Genomic DNA, 23,924 nt, shown 5'->3' with positions numbered 1-23,924 from the left:
TAACAATCTTACATGTTACAGAATTTTTTTAATCAGAGATTCTGACACCGAAGACTTTTAGAAATTTAAAACAAACTACTTCCAACGTAAGGGTGAATACAAACATGTGTATTCTAAGATACATAAAGTACTACTTGGTTTCCTTTCTGGCTTATGCTATTTTTAACTAGTTTCTTCAGCCACCAAGTGATATGAAGATTTCCTAATAGTGTTTACCTCTGGCCATAACTTCATCTCCCCCTGTTGTCCAAACAGATAAAATCAAGCACTCTGGAAACAGTGACACTCCTTCCCTCTGTTATTTGTAAGCTGGCATGAGGCAAACAGAAACCTTCTGAAGTTCTATGCATGCTGTGTTCTCTCCGTGCTGCAACAAGAAAAGCCTTGTTTTTATCCCTGGTTGCCTTTTAAGAAGTGGCTCAAACATCCTCATGGCCTGTAAAGGTAAGAAAAAGTATACCCAGCTAATACATTTTGCCTTAAATTATGACTAGAAGTAAGCCTTATTGAGGAGTAATAATCGGTGATAATATTTTTAAAGCTTTCATTTATTTCTCTTGAGCATTAGAATTTTAAAATTTTAACTTTGAGGGGAATGTTGCATTAATGAGCACACAAGCACACACACACATGCACACATTACACTTTATCTGAGAGAATGTAAACGTTCAGATATAAAAAAATGTTTTAGTTGTCATGGATATAAGCCTAATGCATTAATAACAAAATCTGCATAGCAAAATAAGAATGGTACTATTTAATGTCAAACAGAAGGACAAGACAAAATTACAAGCTTAAAGGGATCTAAAGAAAAATTATCGTGTATAAATTAGTGTTAAAGAATAATTCAGAAATCTTAATTTCTCATCTGTTGTTCAAAATGTGCTATATAGCAAAATATTATAAATAATATAATACATGTCAGCTAGCCCTCAAATTTTAAGGATTAGAAATCAATGTTTCTGGCAGATAAATCAAAAATCTTTCAGGAATGTTTGACAACAAATTAAATATAAGAATTCAAATAAAATATCTATTTAACCAAGGAGATCCATTAGAGAGTTGAAGGGAGACAGATTTGGAAAGTTTTTCCTTAAATCCTTAATACTATATAAAGACCATTACTGCTGTATTTTCACTAAAAATACTTGTGAAACTTGTATAGGAATGAAATTATAACATGTTGCTATTCCGTTATCAGAACAAACCATTACACAGAAGGGTATAATGAAAAGTTTAGCATAAAATGATGATTTGTATAATGAGCAGAAACTTCATCTAATTATAGTGAGTTTACAAGTTTACAATATTCTAAAATAAATCAAACCACCCAAAGAAGTGTGTATACTTATTTCATTTATCAAAGCCCAACTTAAATACTACTTGATATTAAACAAATGAGGTGATCTATTTCTTTTTCATCATTTAATGTAGTCAAGTCTCTGAGAATCACTGGGAAAGTTTACAGATTTCATATACACCAGAAATAACAAAATCATGAACTTTAATATGTTTATATTTTATATTTGATGATAAACAAAAATCTTCACAAGTTTTTTCTTTCATTTAACTGACACTAACACTTAGTCCAAAATGTTTCATCGCCTTAAAAAATAAGAGTTACAGGAACACAGTAGCCTGTAAGGTAAAGACTTGCAGAGTGTATAAAATATTTATAAGCTAGTTATACATTTTTAAAAGAGTAGATAGAAATTCAAAGCCGGATAGAAATTCAAAGGAGTTCCTTCTTTATCTGGTGGTCTGGGACTTTGAAGAAACTTGTGACTAGAAAGTAATATTATGATCAAACTATGATTAATCTACCAAAAAGGCAGTGATATTTAGTAATGATAAAGACTAAACTTAGAGACAAAACTTGAGGCAGAAAATTAACAGTTCTTCTGAGTTCTACTCACAATACTTTACATGCATTTTGAATAAAATAACTGTGACAGATCCTATGCTACTTAAAAAAATTGAAGTGGTAATGCAGCTACATTTGGAATTAGCACTCTTGTTTGAGAAGACAAGTCAAATTATCATGATTATTTACCTAAAACATTTTTAGGATAGTTTTCAAGTACATTCAAAGATATCACTTATAACTTTATGATGTTATTTGTCCACGAAACTGTACTATTATCATCTTTCCAGATTTAAAAGGTACAATCAAGTCCTCCTCACACAAACAAACTTTCATGAACTGTGTGTCATGGTTGAAGGTAAACCACAGCATCTATTGTTTTTTTTTTGTTTTGTTTTGTTTTTTTGGTCTTTTTCGTTTTTATCGGTACCGGGGATCGAACTCACGACTGGCTGCTTGCAAGGCAGGCGCTTATGCCGCTGAGCTAAATCCCCAGCCCCTATCTATTGTTAATGATATGTGTGCCACTCCAGTCCAAGTATATGTGTAATGAGGGTATTTACTCAAAGTTCTGTGTAGCTGTTGTAAATTTCCTTTGTGTTAATCTAGTCCCAGTTTATTGGTGTCTCCTATTCATGTGTCTTCAGAACAGCTAGAAATAAAGTCAAATATCATCTACTAGCATTGTAACCAATCATGTACTGCAAATACTATGGAGATTTCATGTGATTCACACCTAAAGACATGTGCACACCTAAGTCCTTTAGTCAAATTCCTTTAGTCAAATTATTTTAATTTTTCTCAAGTTGCCAACAGTAGTCTTTCATATTGTTTTTTCTTTGAATTAAGGATCCAATGATGCTAGCAATGAGCATTAAAAATAAAGGAAAAGGTCCAGAAGTAAGACACAACAGATAATCTACCATCTAAATTTAGAATGGACAAATACATTAAGAAGGATTACATGAAATAGTCTAACTGTAAATAAGTGTTGAGATTTTTATTGTCTTGCAGATACACAGAAACAAAAAAGTAAAGGCCTACGTCATTTTCTTCCTGGAATTCCAGACCCAGACCAAAACCGAATCATCCCTTCTTCTACTCCAGGAAACCAAGTATGGCAGCCGGAACCCCATCCACCAAGCAGCTTCCTGCCAAATGTCAGTGTGCCTTCTGGTCTAGAATATTTAAGCCAGGTGTTTATGCCTTTTTTATTTCTATAAATGTTTTCCCCTTAAAATTAATACAAGCTTAGTTTCTTGTTTTTCAGTCAATAATTTAATGAACTAAGAAAGGCTTTATAAATCATGAAATTATAAACTATTTTATTCAGGAAGAATCTGTGTTATTTTGTTGCTAATTTTATCTTCTTCATTTAGTTGACAGAGTGACAAAACTAATATTTTTATAGAGTATTTAGCACATTTATCTACCTTCTGTTCTTTGTTCAGGTATTGGCAAATATATCCTCAAGGAATTGTCTAATATGTCTTAGTCACCTACAGCTAGCTATTCAGTTAAAAGGATATTTATTGAGTACTTGCTGTACTGAAGGCATATAAAAAGCATGAAATATAGCCTCTCTCACCCAAAATTTTGCTACCTAATTTTCAAAATAAAAGTTGTTGATTAGAAGTGAAAGGATTTATGTAAAGGCCAGGTTGCTATATGCAGTGGCACACATCTGCAGTCTCAACTTCTTATAAGACATAGTTAGAGGATCACAAGTTGGTTATTAACCTAGGCAACTTAGCAAGACCCTATCATAAACTAAATATTTGAAAATGGCTCCAGACATAGCTCCAAATGCTAGGGCACTTGCTTAGCATGTGAGAAGCCAAGGTTCAATCCCTCTCTCCCTTGCAAAAGCCATAAACTCAAATAAGCACACAATTCTAACATATGCATGTGTATAGAGACAAAGAAGATTGTTAAAGCCCTAAACACTCAAGAAGACTCTTGCAGTGAGCTGAGAGTTCAACCAAATCTCCGAAGGAAGATGAAAATCCAAGGGAAAGCAAGTTATCAGCTTACCATTATTGTCTTCTGTTGCCAATGCATCTCCAGGTCAATTTTCTTGAAAGATATTTACCGTCAGGTGTGGTCACTGTTCTAGTATTGCAGAGTAAGCAGCATATTCAAGCCTTAAAATAATTCAATTAACAAAGATCATCATCTGAATTATATCACAAATACACAGCAATTGCAATGTATATATATATATATATATATATATATATATATATTTGTATTTTATTTTACAAAGATTAGAAATGCACTTACACTAATATTGAGATGTCAGCACATCTGCTGCGATTTTCAGTTGTTTGGCATTCTTTCAAACTATAAAGTCTATCTCTTTTATCAAAATCAAATCTCTGTGTTAATTCCCTTAAGGTACAAGAGATTTCTGTTATGCCTGATAGGGTTTAAGCTGCATGCAGCATATGTTCCTGGGAAAATGTTTATAATTGCAGATGCCTTCTCCAGAAACCCACTGGCAGACAAATGTACTTTAGAGACTAGAGAGCTCAGGGAGATATGTAAAAGAGCTGGAAATGCTAACCTACCCTCCTCCATCTGCAGGAAGGATCAGCTGTAATAGCTGACTAGAGTTGATTAACTGCTGCAAGCTGTTTGGGAATGTTGTCAGACAAGGTTTTGCCAAGTATAAAAGTGATATACCAGTGCCAGAGGGCTGAGGTTTGATGATCACATATGGTCATCACATATTCTTCTTCCATCCATGAGTGATGACACACCCGGAGCCAGATGCTAGACATGAATACATTTTTTTAATATTCAATATATAAAAATCTGAGCACAATGGATTCAGTGCAAAATTTAGTACATTTTTTAAAAGTACACCTCCCTGAATCTTCAGAAAATAAAATATGCCACAAATTGTTGAACATTTTCCTTCTAAAGGGAATAACTTACTTTATATTAAAAGAACATCTATTTACTTTGAAGCAGTGCACATATAAAAGAATGAATGAGCATTTCAAAAGTATTATGCCATGAGCTTTTACATAAATTTTTAGTGCTAATTTTGAACTCAAAATTAAATAAAATAATGAACATTTAGAAATAGTAAATTTCGCAATAAATACACAGAAAATCATACAGTAAAAACCTTCTTACATAAAAAGTTAGACAATTGCTTAAAATTTTACATTATTAGGAAAGAAGTCAACCCAATCACTGCTGAAAAAGATACTTTCATAAACAATTTGAAAATATATACATATGTAATGCTACATAAAGCTAAGGGTAAACTTAATAAATTCTTTGTAAATTGGATTTATATATTCATAATAGTTAATAACATTTTTATCTTATAATACGAAGCTAGAAAACTAATTATAACTAATTACAATTAGCGATAATTATGCAATAACGAATCATTAAAATTTAGTCACCCATAGACATGAAAAGTTAAAGTAACACGTAAATATCTAAATTATTTTGAAATATATATGCAGCATTAAAAGAATCAATGATATCTGTAAACCGGGTTTTTTTTTTTTTTTGAAAAAGGATTGTCAAGCTGTGTATCCAAGGCTGTCGTTGTATTTTCGTTTCTACAGCTTTCATTCTTAAGGAGTACTTTACTTGCCCTGATACCTGAATATATAATTCAATCTGTTTAAAATTTCCATCAATTCCTAGTTCATCAACCAATAGAAAAGAATGGCAGGGATCCATTTGGACCATGATTTATAAGTGGCTCAGGGCTACTTAAAAGAAACTACAAGAACAACAAAAATCAAAACCCTCAAATCCAGATTTGCCCACAAAGAGAAATCAGATCAAATCTTATTACAGAGCAAGTATTAAAGAAAAATAGGAAGTAAAGGCATTCACATTTCACAGTGTCACTGAAGAATTATGTCATCTAATTCCTAAATTGAATGACTGTAAGTGACATGTCAATTTAGAAGTCATATCAGACTTGCCAGCAATTTACATGCTTTATGACCTTGGTAAATTTCTTAATCTTATCCATCACTTCGAATTTTTGCGAGGATTATTCAATATTGTGTTGTAGCACAGGGATGGTAGTCACTTGATAACAGCGATTAGAGAGGTATTCATTGTTGAGAATAGAACAATTAGGAATTTCAAAATTTTAAGATGAACATTTGTTCTGTAACACCAACATTCAGAGTTCTAAACTCAAATATGTTAGTCCTGACACCTTATTTCTCCATTCCTAAGTTACTTCTGTAGAGATGCAGTGCTAAAATATCGTGTGTATCTTCTGTGAGGCTCAGCTCTTCTTTATTCAAGCTCCCTATTTCTTCAAAAGAACTAATGCAATACTGTAAAAGACTTATTCTAATTTTTTAAAAGTGTTTCATCATAATTGTTAGTATAGATTCAGCATATTCTAGATCAAATATCTGAAAACTTTTAAACATAATCCAAAAAAGTGATGACATGTAGCCTCTTATTAATTGCTAACATTTAAAAAAGAGAAAGTAACATTGTTCCTACCCATATATCAATATATTCAAGGAGAATAAGGGAAATAATATAGCTTCACGTTTCCTGTGTTTGCAGTGTCCTGTCAGTGTCAAATTTTAGCAATGATTTGCTTGGTTTAACAATTCTGGTGAGTTTATTAATATAAAGAAAGAATAAAGTGAATGAAATTTTAAGGTAAAATAAAAAGTGAAATTAGAAATGTCAACAGTTACAATAGTGTGCTAGATTTTGCTTTAATGGATCTTTAAGTACTGAAGATCAAATTTACAATATTCACAAAGTTATTCTAAGAATACATGATTTATATTTCCTTTTAAAAGCTATTTCAGAGCTGGGTGTGGTGGCTCATGCCTGTAATCCCAGCATTCAGGAGGCTGAGGCAGGAGGATTGTTGCAAGTTTGAGAACAGCCAGGGCTACAAAGTGAGCTCAAAGGCAGCCTGAACTACATAGAGAGACCCTGTCTCAAAAAGACAAAAAACAAAACAAAACAAAAAGACTATTTCATTGCATAATTAACAGTCATTTTGGGTTATCTATAGATACTTAATCTCTGCAAATAAATTCTATTTTCAATTACAGAAGATAAATATCACATACTCAGTGGCAGAACTCTTTTTTGTTTACATTAATATTGTGTAGGCATTTACAGACTTTCCTAGCCCAAAGGAAAGTATGACTGGGAAATACTTTTTAAATAAACTTTTTCAGTTTAAACGAAAAAATTTGATCATAGAGTTAGGGAATAAGGTAAGGTGGCTAGACATTCATTCAAATCATTATCACATTTCTTCATTTCCAAATTAAATTGTGGGAAATTTTGAAACATCTTAGGCCTTTTCCAAAATTTTTCCCATTAAGAAACACAAAAAGCACAAAGTTAACTACCATCATTATTCTTGGCAATTCTACCTAGGAATTTTAAGTTTAAGTTATGTACAGTTTTGCAAAAGTATAGCACATTTATCCTTGTTTTAGTCAGAAGATATAATTCCAGTTTAGTAGCAAACTCAAAAATCATCTAATTTCATGTAGTGTTAGAAGTAGGGTAATGGTAATTTCTCCAAAGGTTTGTGACATGTTGTGATATAATGGTTTGTATTTCCTTTGTGTCATCTTTTAACAGTTAGACCTGATAATTATACACCAGCAGGTGGAGCTGCTTGGAAGTAAGTACATTGTATTCTGCATTTACTAAAACTGTTGAAAATGTTTTAGTTTTCGGAAGTTTCTTTACAACTAAAAATATTATAAATAATAATGTTAAACATGTAGAGTAAAATAAGATAAAAGGAGAACTATTTTTTAATAAAAGCTAAAAGTAAAATGATCAGTGTGATTTAAATAAAACTAAAAATACAGATATCTCTAAGTCTTTAGTGTTATTTCAGGCCAAATTCTAAAACTGTATTTGATCTTCAAATAATTAAAGGGACATGATAATTCCCATGAAAGTTACTGTTTAAATTTCTTAACAGCTTCAGAAATCAAGGATGAGATTCAATAATAAAAACTCATCAAATCAAAATGTTACTGTTTTGTCAGTGATTAAACAGTTGTATTATTTATCAGTATACAGATTTATAATGATTTCAAGTTTTACTTGGGTATTTTGTATTCATAATACTATACATTATTTCTAAATTATGTCAAAATTTACACAATTGGATGGTACACAGCTGCGGAGATATTACTAGAAATTTTAGACAGAATCATTATCATGATTGTAAGTTGTACCCAATATTTGCATAATAGTGATAGAATTAGTTTTTAGTCATAGATTCTTCTTTACAGTACTGATCATTTTTAAAATGACACATATTTTTGTTCATAATTTTGAATCAAAATAAATTGATCACATAGCTTTATTTCAAGAGTTTAATAAAGAATTTTATGGCTAAGTCTTCCAAACTTAAAGCATGAAAGTAAATTTGTATACAATAATTAATCTCTTCCTTATTTTTATTAACAAACACCTTCCCTCCCCTTTACTTATTTAAAAGTGTTGATATTAATGCATCATTTTGTAAAATATTCTTTCTCTGTTAGTGATTCTTGGCACTGAGACCTCCAACAAATATGAGATTAAAAACAGTTTGGGACAAAGAATTTACTTTGCAGTAGAAGAAAGCCTCTGTTTTAATCGTACGTTCTGTTCCACACTGCGTTCCTGCACCCTGAAAATCACAGATAACTCAGATCAAGAGGTGATTACAGTAAATCGGCCCTTAAGATGTAACAGCTGCTGGTGTCCTTGTTACCTACAAGAGGTTAGTTGCTGGCTCCCAGTGACTTTTTATTTTTTAAGATTAGCAATTATTTCTCTAAGACTTTTGTCTGGAGCTACGAGGCAATTAACTTTTGTTTGAATTTGTGTCTTGTGTCCTAATATCAGAACAGCTTGAGGATTTGGTGAGCCACTGAAGTTTATTCCTTGCCTACCAAAAACTGTGATGGCTTTCTGTGATGCTAAATGACAAGGACAGCACATGTATCACGTAAATGAGACACATTCTCTTTAACCTTTGCATTAGCCATGTAATTGTAACATCTGCGAATTTCACCATTCAACAAAACTACCTTTGGCTTCCCTAACAGTAGCAAAGCCCATACATTGGTAATGACACTAAAGTGCTCTAAAATGTTCTCTTCATCAGGTGTTACTTAACATGGGATTTCCCATGCCATTTGCCCATTCATGACAAACTCCAGGTCAAGATTAGCAAAGGCAGTGTTATTATTCTAGAGACAGTAATAAGTTATCTTATTTTAAGATAGATTTTTATCATTATGCAATAAACCTATTAATAAGTCTCATGAGTACAAGTAATTAAGTCACTGAATTCATGCAGAACTTTTGCTTATTTTACTTACTTTGATATGACATCCCTGTGACATAGAGCTGATTTTACTCTGTACATCTTGCAATGAAGGCAACCAGAGGAGGTGCCTTGTATATGATCATACATTCAGTAAATGCCAATCACGAAACTTGATTTAGATGTCCCAACTTAACCTGAAGCTTCTCCATTGAAGACCTGTGTATCCATAATATCCTTAGGACAATGGCAAATATTAATATCAAAGGTGATTACTTGAGGAAGTTACTAACAATATCTATTGAAGTTAATTCTCCAACTATTTATAGACAAGCACTAGATTAAGTGATAAAATGGCTAAAGTACTCAGTCAAAAGGCCTAAGAATTTTCATCTTCCTATTGAGCATCTATGTAAGATTAATAAACTCCAAGATAATATAATCAATAACAATGAATATACATCCATTTTTAAATTTTCATAGTTAATATTTTACATCCACATGGTAGCTGAGTGTCATAAAAATATAAGATGCATCTTGATAGTCACTGATTTTTTTAAATTGTTCAAAATCAAACCAATTATTTTAGAAATTATCTCAGAACAAGTATGTGCAATTCTAGTCAAGTAAACCCACTTCTGTTTATCCAACTACACCACAGATATGAACATGAGCCTGTGTGTGAGCTTAGTAAGAAAGGTGAAAAGTTTAGATGATAAAAAGCTGTTTCAGTTTAAAAGCAAACAATATTTTTTATTTGTGCCCACCCTGATTTACATTACTAAATGATTAGACTTAGATTATATAAATATGTAAGTAATGGGGTCAAATACTAAAGTTGTGCCTAAAAATGTGAGCTTCTGGTGTTAATACTTTAAAAGATATTAACCAACAATCAAATTGGTGTTTGTTCGATAACTGAAGCTTTAAAAAAAAAATTTAGTTAAATGCATGCAAAGAATCTGAAGGTTGACAATCTGAAGAGGAAAAACAAAGATGAACATTTAATAATTGGTAAAAGGGCTTAAAAAAATAGATGTACATTGTGACTGTATCTCAGAGGACATATTATGAGTTACCACATGGGGATATCTATGCTTGACCAATACATATCTGCATAGAGAATTTCTTTGTGTCTATGACAAAGATGTTACAAAAATGTTGAAAAACCACTGCTTAATAATTGTCAGAATTAATATTTAGAATGACTTTTGCAAACCCAGTAGGGCGCTATTTGCAGGTAAATTTTCATTATAATGCATTTAAATGTAATAACATTCAAAAATTTTGTTCTATTTTTACGTTTTTTGCAGTTAGAAATACAAGCCCCTCCTGGTACTACAGTTGCTTATGTTGCACAGAAGTGGGACCCCTTTCAGCCTAAATTCACAATCCAAAATGCAAACAAAGAAGATATTTTGAAAATTGTTGGTCCTTGTGCAACATGTGGCTGTTTTGATGACGTGGATTTTGAGGTATTATTGACAAAATAAAGTTTTCATTTAGGTTCTGACTTTTTACAACATAATTCAGTCTCTACAAAATTCCTAAAACATCCCTGAAATAAATTTAGAACATTATAGTAAAATAATCTAGTAAACTTACTAGTTTGTGCCCTTAATGTGAATTTATAATTCCAGATGTTAAATTCAAGAATCAAAAAATATCAACACCATAAATATATACCAACTTGGCCATGTTGTCTCTAATAGATACACTGACAAAGATCTCTATTGTAGATTATAAGTTTTAGTCAAAAATATGGCTATCAAAAATGGTTTTTTAAAAAATATATTTAGCTAACTGCAATGGATAAAACTACTATAGTTTCTCAATTGAAATAGCAAATGTCCTGATATTTTAAAACCTAAGCCTTCAAAAACCAATCTTTTCATATATATGTAATTTTGGCTTTTTCAGATAACCAGTATTTTCTGATTTCAAAAATAGTGCTACATAACATTTCTGATGGTTTGAAGTAGGTGAAGTGACAAATACACACTGTCAAAAGCAAATGTGTTTATGTAGTTTAGAAATCAGCAAATTATGTGTCTTATTTTCTGTAGACTTGGTGGTCACATAGCCTACTCTACCTCTCATTTCAAAGGTACACTCCATTAGAATATTACTGATTTTAAAAGCTTATATATGTAAGATTTGCTAAATTTGTTCTGTAAAAAAATTCAGTCAGTTTTCTGTAATCAAATATTGAAATTAATAATTGCATTCAATTCATAATAATACAAAGTATCTTAACAGATTTCTATAGACATACATTTTAGGAGGCGGAGACAACCTAATTTAAAGTTTACATTTGTATATCATTCATATATATATATATATATATATATATATATATATCATCTGAGACCTTCCATTGTCACAACTCCACTAAAAACAATTCACATAATATACATTACAAACTGTGCAATATGAATTCCAACTATTCCAAAAGAATTTGGCATAGTATTTTAGAACAATATTCTTAAGTAAAATTTAACCTGAAAAGTTTTAGTATCTATAGTATTGAAATATCCTAAATCACTTTCTCTCAATTATTATTTTTTTACCACCACATGAAATGTTAAAATGCATATTAAATAACATTCATCATTATAATGGAAAATGGGATAAGGAAATGCTTCATTAAATTGCAGACTCTTGAAAAAGACTGACAGACTTTGATGTCAGGTTGGTTGGAATTTCCTGTCGTGTCCATTAGCTCTGAAAGTTTTTTAATGTTAAAATAAGACTAAGAAATGCATTGAATAATGTCATCAGTACAACATAAAAAGCCAATTTAACAATCTGTGTTTTTTAATGATTTAATAATACTAAAACATTAGTTGATAGATACGTATGACTGGAGAGTTCAGTTTTAAAATCTAGATCCCAGGTAAAAGAATTCCTTCATGTTTACACTGTATAATTGAATGGTGTACCTGCTGCCATCTTGTGGTTGCCTGGCCTTAATAATTTATTGTCATTATATTCTCAATCTACATACAAGAAAAAAAAAATAAAAAGGTTTTATGGTGGATTAGAAAATGCCCATTAAGTCAAAATTCCTGGATTGTGAGCTGTAAAGTTAAATTTCCAAACTTATGCATAAAGGGATGAGTAATATAGAATTGTTACTGAGTGATGATGAATAAAATAATTCGTTTCTCTTGTGAAGTAAGCATATCAAGAAACACAAAACCATCTCTTTTTATCTTCAAATTTAATATCTCATATTTTTATTTCAAAGGTGAAAACCATTAATGAAAAGCTCACAGTTGGGAAGATTTCAAAGTACTGGTCTGGATTTGTGAATGATGTTTTTACAAACGCTGACAACTTTGGAATCCATGTCCCTGCAGATCTCGATGTGACGGTTAAAGCAGCGATGATTGGTGCTTGTTTTCTCTTTGTAAGTATGTTCTTAGTGAGTTCAAGTGAGTTTCCTTCTCATCTGTCCATTGCCACAGATGCAATCCCAGGATGGATCTGACTTCTGCCCAACAGAGAACGCCTCATGCATGGAAGGCCAGTTTAGGACCAATCTGTTTCTCTTCCTATTCTTCAGAAATCAGAATTTAGAAGCCTACATTTCTCTCCCAAGCACAGTGGCACACGCCTATAATCTCATCACTCTGGGACTCTGGTGCAGTAGGATTGAAAGTTTAGGGTCAGGCTAGATAGTAGTAAACTAACCATACTTCATCTCAAGAAAAACAAGAACAGGCTAAGAATTAGTGTAAAAAGCTCAAGTTTTAACCCATGTTCTGCAAAAAAACAAAAACAAAAACAAAAATAAACAGGCAGTCCCTCTCAAGGTAGCCCCGTGAGATCCTTCTCATTTTCTAAAAACCTGAGTTTTGCTTCCCTTTCACTGCCAATTTTGTTTTGAGAATGGTGACACTTTAACTGAAAAATATATAAACATTAATATTATGTGATTCATCTTGGGTAAATACTGGAACTATTTCATTGCCCAACAATGAGCCAGATTATATGCAGAATATGCAGAGTACAGATTTCTCATCCTTCCAATCTGAAGACTGACACACTAGATGTCACAGATAAGTTAATAGCTTCCAGCTGCCATTATTACAAAAATGTATCCTGTTCTTTCTTTCCCATTCCTAATTTTCTTCAAAATGTCTTACAGTATCTAGAAACTGATGAAAAAAAGTAAAAAACACTGTGTAGAAGCACTTGGATAACCCTGTTGCTAATCTACCCTTTGATATCTCCTTTTTAAAATACCATTTTTAATGCATTCATAAACTCGTGTAATTATTAAGTGAATGAACATTTTTCCTTGTATTTTACTCCTCAGGTTTCAAGGTTTTAAGTCTTATGGGTATATTGATGTGTTCTGCAGTTGAACAAAATCAGCCCTGCTCACTGAGTCTCCTCCAAAGACACTGGAAAAATAAACTAAAAATAGTGCCCTAATCGTATCACTGATTAACATTCAGAGTTCAGTACACAAATAGAGATATTTACCTGCTGGAATGATTTCTTCAGGGCTTTATAAGAATTATTTTAACATCCTGATTCCCCCTCCTTGGTAGAAGGTAGAATTAATAGGTAAAGAGGGCTGTGTTTTTACATCTAATATTTAGTAATTTAAACTCAATTTCTATTTTTCATTTCAAATAAAACCAATTCGAGTCACTCTTACCTGTCACCTAATATTTATTGAGTTTCTGAATCTCTTTGCACATAAAAATTCTGTATTACTTCCTCCCTTACACTTTCAATTTTTTATCATTCTGTACTTTATCACCAACCTCTCCAAATACACACACACACACACACACACACACACACACACACACACAAACATTGCCCCAAAAACTTCATTAGAGCTTTCTGATTAATGCCCACATTTACTTTTCATATGAAAATTTATTCAGGCACAGTGGTGCATGCTTAGCACCACTTGCATGCTTAGCAGCACTATTGCTGAAAAGGAAGATCACTGAGAATTTGAGGTCAACCTGACTACCTAGGAAGTTCAAGGCCAACCTGAGTTACATATGGAGACCTTGTCTCAAAACACCCCATAAGAAAATTATTAGAGGTCTGGGGATTTAGTTCAGCAGCATAAGCACCTGCCTGGCAAGTGCCAGATCACGAGTTCAGTCCCCAGTACAAAAAAATAAATTGTTAGAAATAGATCATCTAAAATGTAACCTATTTACCTACTTAATGTAAGAGATTAATGACAAATATATACTTTCAAAACTGGTACTACATTTTCTCTATCTTAAACGTTACTTTTCTTTAGTGAGTTTTATGATTTACTTTCAGAAGATTTCTAAATATAGATTCTCCTAAACATGTATTTTCTCTATTCTTTGTTCATAACCTTTGAAAGATTGACAAAATGAATGTGTAATAAATGTTGATCTACGTTCTTCTCAGTACCTAGCAGAGATGTAAAGTAATCTGGAATCTTATTCAAAGACAAAATCTCAGGCACAGATGCACCAGAGTGAAAAGTGTGAACAAGAGACCCCAGCGACACCTCCATGTCATATAAATTTGAAAAATACTGATCCGTATAATGTCTTATTCTTTTAAAAGGATGACTTTAAAACTCCAGGACCTAAAGGAGAGACGTATACACGAAGAGTAGTTAATGACTTCTTTCTTTAAAAAAAAAAAATATTAAAATGGCACTTTTTTGTCATTGTAATTTTGTAACAATTTCTCAGATGCATTTTCCAGAAAAATTACATGCTGTGTACGTACGTAAATTTCATAGATTGTTCGTTATTATAGCCTCCTATATTGACCTTGAATGTCTACAATCTAATTCTTCAGTTTTGACTAATACTAATGGCCTGTTTTAGATAAGCTTTCCAGGTTACTAATACTGAAAAATTTTAACAAGTGTCATAAACCTTGAAGCTTTTCATTTTTTCTTTTATTGATGAGATATTACTGCAAAGCTACTGGGAAATATAATTATTTTATATAATCAAAGCTTACATGTCAGACTCTTGATCCTAATTGTTCCCTTTTTGTACATGCACTCATATTCAGTTTATTTATTTGTAGGATTTTATGTTCTTTGAACATTCACTAGCTGGATTATAACAAGCAAGATGACAAAAACAATAAAATATGCAGAACATATTTCAGTAAGTAAAAGGCAAGCTTACATGATCTCTACCTTTGAAGATGTCCATATTTGATGTTATCTAATTCCTTTTCATTTTCTTCTAGACATCCCTTGGGCTGCGGATTTCATTTCTGATGATTTGAGTATTTGGGGGTTTTTTGTAATAAATTTCAATTATAATATTTATTAAAACATAATCTAATGAGGCAATTATCTAGTTGTGAATGCATGATAGCTAAATGCCCAATTATTGGCCTGAACACAAGGTTTCTTTGAGAGATTACCACCCTTTCATTTTATTCTTTTGAAGTTATTGCAATGGTAAGCATGAAAGATGAGAACTAAGGCTTGTAGTATCACTGATGAAAATTCAGTGTTTAGAAAAGACTTTGAAGTGTTTCTGCTGCTAAGGGTGATTACTAATCAAAAGAACTGAATTTCTAAAGTATTTTTTTCAAAAACAGTCCCTTCTGAATTCCTTCACTAATTTTCTTATTGTAGTGAGATGGTTTACTTTATATCAAAAAGTTAAAAGTTGAGTAAATCATTTGTTTGTGAGGACTAATATAGATTTTTTTCAATTCATTCTAATGGCAGGAAGCACAGTCATAGTCTAAGAGTTCATTAATATTTACATACACAGAAAAGCACATTTAAATAACCACTTAGGCCAGAGAGTTCAATAACCATGTACACAGACTCCTAGATTAGTAAACAATAATATTACCTACCAATAATTTTATCTATTTGCAAAGAAATGTTAGGCAAGATATCCAAGGCTCGGAAGATGAAAAACTGATAATTCTAGTCCTTTCAAACAAGCAAACAAAAACTTGAATCCCTGAGACAAATGTGGAAGAAAGCACATTAAATTAAATTAATTCTATTTAATGTTTTGCAGTGCTCCCGGTTACTGTGCCATAGTTATCCATGTGTCTCCCAAGCTCATACAAGATGAAGATTCTTTTGCATGACTAAGAATAATTACTCCCTTTTCAAAATTAGATAAGCTACTTCTTTTAGGCAAGTCATCATGTAGTAGGCACTTAGGCTCTACTTTAGAATTACACAAATACTACCTAAATTTCCATCAAACTATGAAAGTGATTGGGAAAACTTTGGGCTATTCCCCACTTACAACAAAGGATGCATTACCAGCATCTTTATAAGTCAGTTGTTTGAAATTAAGAATTAATCATCTCCCAGAAATACAGTATGAATAGTAATTACCTTACCCCAAGCAGTCCACAAGATCCATGTTCTTCTGGATGCTGATATAAGGGCTTTTGTTGTATAAGGTGGGACAGAACAGAGCCTCCTTCTCATTTTTTGGTGCACTTTCTTAAACATTTTTATTCTTACTGTATGCTGATAACCCTATTCAATGACATGCAGAAAACATGAATTACCTAAGTCAATCAGAGGAGAACTTTTATGTGAGGTAAAATTTTCTAGGTATTAACAATGAAAAAGAACCTTCTTACACAATAGCACACACGTTTTTTCCAAGTCTTACTATGATCCCTTCTGTGAATTGGTGTCACTTGCACACTGGAAGCAATGCAGTCATGGAAAGGAATATAAGCCCTGTGTGCAACAGATACCACACTGAGCCTAGTTTCGCTCTTTGCTGGCTCTGCAACCTTAAACCTGTAGTCTTGCGGAATCTTCTCAGGATTCCTATACTGTTTGTCATAAGAGGTGACTATAGGACAGTAAATGGGGCCCAGCACCTTTTCTCTTTTCATTTAGTTTATTTGAAATGAAATTTTACACTCATTTACAGCCATCTAAACAGATGACATTTTAAGCAATGCTTATTAACTAATAAAATGGAGAAAAATAGTTGCTATATTTTGAGTTTTGGTTCCTTTCAAAACTCATGCTAAACTTAACTATCATAGTACAGAAGCAGGAATTCTATGACTGGTTTCATTATTGAGCTCTACTCTTTGGGGAAGATTTAATACCGTAAATAATACCATTTACTCTTTCTGCTTTTCTATAATTCTTTCTTCAGAGGGTGCGGTAAGTAAGGCAGTATTTGGAAGTGGAGACCTGCTCCTGATCAGGTACCAATGTGGCTGTGTCTTGATCTTGGACTTCCCAGCTTGCAGCACAGTGAGAAATGTAGTTCTATTCTGTAGGAATTTCCCAGTCTTTGGTGTTTTACTGTATAAGCCAAAAAATAATGAAACGATAGCTAACTTTTCGTGAGAAGTTAGTACATTCCAGCACCCTGTTTCATGGAAACTCCCAATAGAATATAAAAATGAAATAATAAAGGAACATTGGGCAGTAGGTAAAAAAATATTTGCAAACTGTATTTCTTTCTCTTCACTCTAAGCCCCTACTCTACATTCAAACTTTCTTTCCAGAGCTGATTTTGTATTTCTGATTGTCTTTTATTTTTTATTTATAGCATGAAATATTCTTATAAGCAACATCACAACAACAGCAGCTAAGATTTTCACTGTGTTAGTCAGATTTGCCATTATCGGAAAAAAATACTTGCTATCCAGCTTTAAAGGAGAAGAGGTTTAATTTGGCTACCAGTTTCAGAGGTTTGCCTTAATGGCAGAATATTGTGGTAGAAAGGCATGATAGAGCAAAGACATTCATTTCATGGCAGCTAGAAAGCAGCACACCTTGAAAAAGTCCTAGTGAAAAATATATTCCCCAAGGAACATCCCAAGTGACCTTAATTAGTGACCTCCAACTGGTCCCTACTTATTAATTCCACATTAATCCACTGATGTGGATAGTGCCCCGTGGTCAAACACTTTTGCAGCACGTCTTATTCGTGTTGAGTTGGCAGTTAATATTAACTGACACAAGTTCATCCTTTGACAATTTAACAGGTGTTTCACATCTTGTTAAACCATACTAGATCACCAAATACAACAACAAGATCACAGTTCCACCTAACATGTATCTATGCTGGGTACAACCAAAAATATGATGATGTCTTCCCAAAAGTCTCAACAGTTATAGTATTGCTCAAAATTCTAAATCAAAATCTTCTCTGAAACTACTGACAAATTCAAAGCTGCATGACTTATGAAAACCAGAACTTGTTAAAAATTTCACAGATGCAGTGGCACAATATAAACATTCTTTTTCCAAAAAAGAGAAATAGGGGAATAAAAAAAAAGCAAACAATACAAGACCAAAACCCAGCAGGGTAAAACATGAAGTCTTAAACCTCTGTATCCAGCATTCAGGACACCTGTTGATAGATATGAGTTCCAGAGGATGTGGACCCCACCCCTACAGCCTTGCCAGTAGCAGTTCAGGCATCCTGACCTTTGCACTGGCTCTGCTGACAGCTTGCAGTTTTTCTCAGCAGATGTCCCTTGTCCTAGGCACCTCTGAACTCCTAGAGTCTCCCTTGTACCTTTGGCTTCATTCCCATACTTTCACACATTTCCCTCTTGGGAATCACTACCCTTCCTTTGACCCTTCCTTTGACCCTTTCGTGTGTGTGAGTGTGCATGTGTGTGCGTGCGCATACTATTTGAGATTGAACACAGGCCCTTTGTACTGAGTTATATCCCAAATCCAATTTATTATTTTATTTTTTATTTTATTATTTTGTTTTATTTTACTTTAAGACAAGGTTTTGCTAAATTGCTTATTTTCCCAGACCAGGCTTGAATTTATGATCCTGTGGGTCAGCCTCCCAGAGTGCTAAAACCAGTCACTCACCAACACATTCCACTGATGCTTCAGCTCTTGCATTCTGTTTGCATGCATGATTAGTATCAAGCTAACAATGTCAAGTTCAGCCTCAAGCAGGAACAGAAACCAGACTCACATGGGTTATGGCTCCAGTGACCTCCGAATTCTTAGAAGTTTGAGTGTGGTAAAAAAGAATCACAGTGAACCAATTTCTAAGTGACCCTATTTGGGCTAGTGGTTAAACCTCTCTTCTCAAAGGAAGGGGTGACACATTTATTCCCTTGAGGTGGGATTTTGCTGATTTTTGAGAGCCCCTCATGGCACCTTTCTTCTTATTCCAGTTTAAAGTATTAAGTTCTTTGTAATGATGTTATTCTCTTTAGCAATCTCACCTCTTCTAGCTGAAATATTTCACATGCTTCTATTCTAGCTAAAAATTAAGTTTTTTTCAATGCTCTCTGATCTGCTTTTTTGCTCATGACTCTCTCTGTAAATCTAATTGAAAGCAGCCAGCAATTCCCATGCTGAAGCCTGAATGTTAGACCTTAAAATTTCTTCCAGCAGATCAGTTAGTCTGAAGCCTTTAAATTCAGCCTCACACAAAGTTTTAGGACATGGACAACATTTAGACAACTTTTTTGCCTTAGTATAACATTGACACATAGGCCAATTCCCAAAGGAGTCTTTGTTCCCATTAGAAATCTCATGAGCACATTTTTAACTGCTCTCATTCCTGTCAACCTTCTGGGTTTCTGAATTCCTATCAGAGTCACCTAACAAGCTCGGCTTATAGATGTCTAGGTTTTCTCCAGCACAATTTCCCAGAGATTTTCAAGTTCCTTTAGTAGGAATCTTTTAGGAATCTTGCTCTGAAAGGTATGGTGAAATTAGGCATGAAAATGATATTACTTCTCTGTTCTGTATTAAGTAAACTTTTCCATTGATGTGACAAAATTCCTGACATTCATAAGTTAAAAGAGAAGTAGTTTGATTTGTCTAATTTTTACAGGTTTCAGTTCATGGTTGGCTGGTTTCAAAGCAGCAGCCTTAGGGTGGGAGGGCATTGTACAGAAAAACTGCTCATTTCGTGACAGTTAGGAAGCCAAACACAGATGAGGGCCAACATAAGATGTGCCCTCCAAAGGCATGGCCCTGGGACCCACCTCCAACTGGGCCCTTTGCTGAACAACATATTTATAAAGAAACATCAATGAATTAATCTACTGATGAATATAACACCCCTATGATCCTGTTACCTCTCCAGAAATTAATAGAGCTGAATTGACAATTAAGATTAACTTAAATATTCACTATGGAGCAAGAATGAGAAAAACAAAACAGTATCTCTAAATTTTGTCAGGGTAATATGACAACTATTTTGGAGCTTTTAGAAATACTTAAATGAATTATCAGAAGGTACTATTCAACACATGCATCTAGTGGAGAATCACTAAAGATATCAATTCTTATAAGACTCATTCATAGATAAGTTGGTTCCATTTGAATAAAATTGCCTAAAGTGGTTTGCTCACAAGATGGAAAATTAATGCACAATGAGTCCAGTCCTTTATTTCCTTCTTTATTAAAGTTGGATTTGGTCTTTGTGTCTTCTATGTTCCTCATTTCTCTTGTGATCCACCAAGCACAAGTCCAAGAGACCCTAGCAAGACCCTCAGACTTTCAGTGAAAAGCATACAGATTAGGACAATGTAGATTCTGTATGCATCATCCTTGCCAGTGGTGCTCTCAGAACATCAGCTCTAACACTATTTAGTGTGAGATGTACTGGAAAAGATTGACAAGATCTAAACCTTTCTCTTTCACGTATGTATTCTTTCATTCATTTAATAAACACTTGCTGGCTAGTTCCTGTATGCCATAAATATGATTCTTCTTCTTATGGTGTGAACAGTCTAATGAAGAGGTATGTTGTAATTCAATGACAAACAAAAGTTAAATTTCAAACATGAGATGTACTTAAAGGAGACAGATAAGGTCTAAGGTAGTTATAGTTGACCTATTCATGAAATGAGGAAATGGTGTTGGGCTTACTGTATTTAGAATAAATAAAAAGAGCAGGTAGTGCATTTCAATCCACAAAATTTCTGTGATGGGGAAGCAGAAAACTGACAATTTAAGTGACTTGATGAATGCCAGTGACTAAAGTGAGACAATGAGATACAGTATGCTACAAGATGAGGATTAGCAAAGATTTGAGACTTCAACCTATTGACAAAACATTAAAATTTTAAGAGAGAGTTGATTAATTATAAGTTTGACAAGCAGGCTTGAGAGAATGCTCGTGGACAGTTAGTAGATTACTTTAATTGTTTAGGAAACAACAAATGGAAACGTGTGTTTATGTGGCAATCATGGAAAGAGAGAGAAGTTGAGTAGGATTAAGATACATGCACAGAGTGGTATTATTTGGTGCAAGATTGAAAATGGAGTTGCACGGGAGGCAGATTTCCTAGCCTGTGTCCTTTACTAACCAAGAAAACATGACAAGAGGATCTCATGTTGAGAGCAAGCACACGAGACCAATTTTAGACACCCTGCATTTTAATACATTCACATATTTTTAAAGAATATATTAAATACGCAGACAAGCATCTTTCTACTCAGTGTATTTCTAAACAGAGAGATAAGTTAATGTGAACTGCGATGGGCCTATAGAGAACCAAATAATTTTTCAGTGTTTTAAGGATTACCTATTCTTTACATACATAAACAATGAATTATTGATTTGTGTATTTACATATTTGTGATGCTGAGGATGAAACTTATGCTAGACATTTTCCCACTGACAGAACTAATTTCCTAGCCCACTGTTCATTTTTAGTAACAAATACGTTATGCATTTATCATCTGCACATGATGCTTTCAAATATATATTATAAAATGGCTATATCCAGCTTATAAAGATTTCCCACATACTTAGAATTTTTTTCTGATGATACTGTTAGACTCTATCAGAAGCCTTCAAGAATACAAAACACTTGTTAACTATAGTCACATGTTTTACAGTAGATCTTACAAAGTTATTTTTATTCCTTAATATTTTATGGAGCTATATCTAAGTATTAAACTTTATCATAGGCACTGGAAACATCATGTTCAGTGATACATTGCTCCTAATCTAATCATTCTTTCAGCAATTATTTGTGGAGTGCACACAGCATGCCATGTACTAATGTGAACATTAGGTTACAATTGTAAACAAAATAGATACTTGCCTTCATTGGGTTTTATCTATCTGATAAAGATAGTTAATAAATCAACAGAACTGTAATCATATATGAGCATAAGTACTGATAAAGCAACTCGCAGTTAAATTGAATTTATTGTGTCCTCAAGCAAGAGAAAGCTGGATTTGTGAATACATGCATGTTTGGGGAAAATGTGAAATTTATAAGCCAAAGTGTACACTTTGACAGACGTCAACTATGTAAACATGTGTATCAGAATAAGGCTGTTGCTATTTGGCCAACTATCAGAAATCTGCTCGTTGAACTAAAGTGTTGCAGATTATTCATTGTCAGAAACTTACTGAAAGACAGGTTGTTGGTTGTCTTTCAGAGGTTTATATATTTATGTAAGCAATCATTGACTGAATCAAGAAATGCAATTATCACAATGAGTTAACAATCAGTTCTCTCCTAGGAGGGTAAGAGTTTTATATTCCCAAAACACATTAAGAAAAATAATGCAGAATAGAGAAACAAAGAAAAACAGAGCTGTTTTACATTCAGAATAAACCAGAACAAAGTAAGTAAGCAAAACATAGAAAGTATCTGGGAAAAGACTGTTCTAAGGAATAGGAAAAGCAAAGGCAAACTCTGTGATAAGAGTATGCTAGGGAAATATGCTAGGAGCATGGGAAGCTTATGTGACTGACTGCAATAGAGCAGATAAGTGAGAGGCGCTGCAGTAAGAAAGTATCAGGAGCTAAATCACACAGAGTCCTCCAAGGGAAATTAATGAAAAGGAACTGGTAAAATCTGGCACTTGGTTGGACGTGGCATGTAGGAACATTAAGGATTCAAAAGATCAAGTCCCCGTTTCTATCGAGTCCTAATTTGCGTTGCGGGAAAGTAAAGATGTAGCTATGCCATTTACCAAAGAGGTGTCACTAAAGGGCTTGTAGTGACAGATGCAAAACAGGTCTTCATTACATATGCTATATTAAAAAATTATACCACAAGGAAACAAAAGCAGAAGCATTAATATCACTTAGAATGAGATTTCAGAAACCTTAAAAAGAAGTCAACAATATGAGTCATGTGTGTCTCACTGACCAGGTGGGTTCAAAACTATGAATGATGTGAATGGGAGAATATTCTACCTAAAGACACAGCAGAATCAAAGGTATGGAGGTGAAAAACACAGCAGTTAGTACCAAAAATGTGGAAGCCTATTGATATTTTTAAAAATGCCAAAGGAGTAGGCTCCTTTCTCAAACAAGCAAACTGTGCATTTAAAGAATATACCTTGCTTCTTCACCTGGGGACCAGGCTCCAGCTCCCTGTTGGGATGAGTTGGTCGGCAGGAGGCCTGGTACTCTTCTTCAACAGGATCCGGCTTCCTGGTGGGGGGAGTGGGTTCAGAGGAGGTAAGGAGCCCCTCCCAGCCCGGCGGAGCTCTCTTCTTCTCCTGGGGACTGGGCCCGGACTTCCTGTCGAGATCAGTGAATAAGGAGAGGACAAGGAATTCCTTCCCAGCCTGGCTGACCTCTCTCCCTCACATGGAACAACACTTGAAACTCAAAAATATAGGAAAATGACAAAACAAAGACCAAAATGCAGTCTCAAACATCCAGCCCATCCCAAGAAAGCCTAGGAGCCATGTTCATAGAAGAAAATACATGCCACATAACTGAAATACCTGAAATAATAGTAACTGAAATAAAGAAGCAACCCTGGGAAGCCTTAAAGGTCTTTGAACTAGAA

The 23,924-nt window shown here is 33.5% G+C and overlaps 1 protein-coding gene across 1 annotated transcript; it reads left to right on the top strand.

The window, feature by feature from the left end:
- Nucleotides 1–216: 216 nt before the first annotated feature.
- Plscr5 (phospholipid scramblase family member 5) lies at nt 217–15,702 on the top strand. The gene is made up of 8 exons (XM_023560192.2): nt 217–444; nt 2,879–3,060; nt 7,481–7,523; nt 8,404–8,624; nt 10,487–10,648; nt 12,424–12,585; nt 15,231–15,313; nt 15,399–15,702. Exons 1-7 carry the CDS (start codon nt 345–347, stop codon nt 15,267–15,269), a joined length of 909 nt encoding a protein of 302 aa, XP_023415960.2. The 5' UTR covers nt 217–344; the 3' UTR covers nt 15,270–15,313; nt 15,399–15,702.
- Nucleotides 15,703–23,924: the final 8,222 nt, after the last annotated feature.

The sequence above is a fragment of the Cavia porcellus genome, unplaced genomic scaffold (assembly GCF_034190915.1).
Source record: "Cavia porcellus strain 051 isolate PalLab524CR breed Dunkin Hartley unplaced genomic scaffold, mCavPor4.1 scaffold_5, whole genome shotgun sequence".
Classification (NCBI taxonomy): Eukaryota; Metazoa; Chordata; class Mammalia; order Rodentia; family Caviidae; genus Cavia; species Cavia porcellus.
This window is presented reverse-complemented; position numbering and strand designations above follow the sequence as displayed.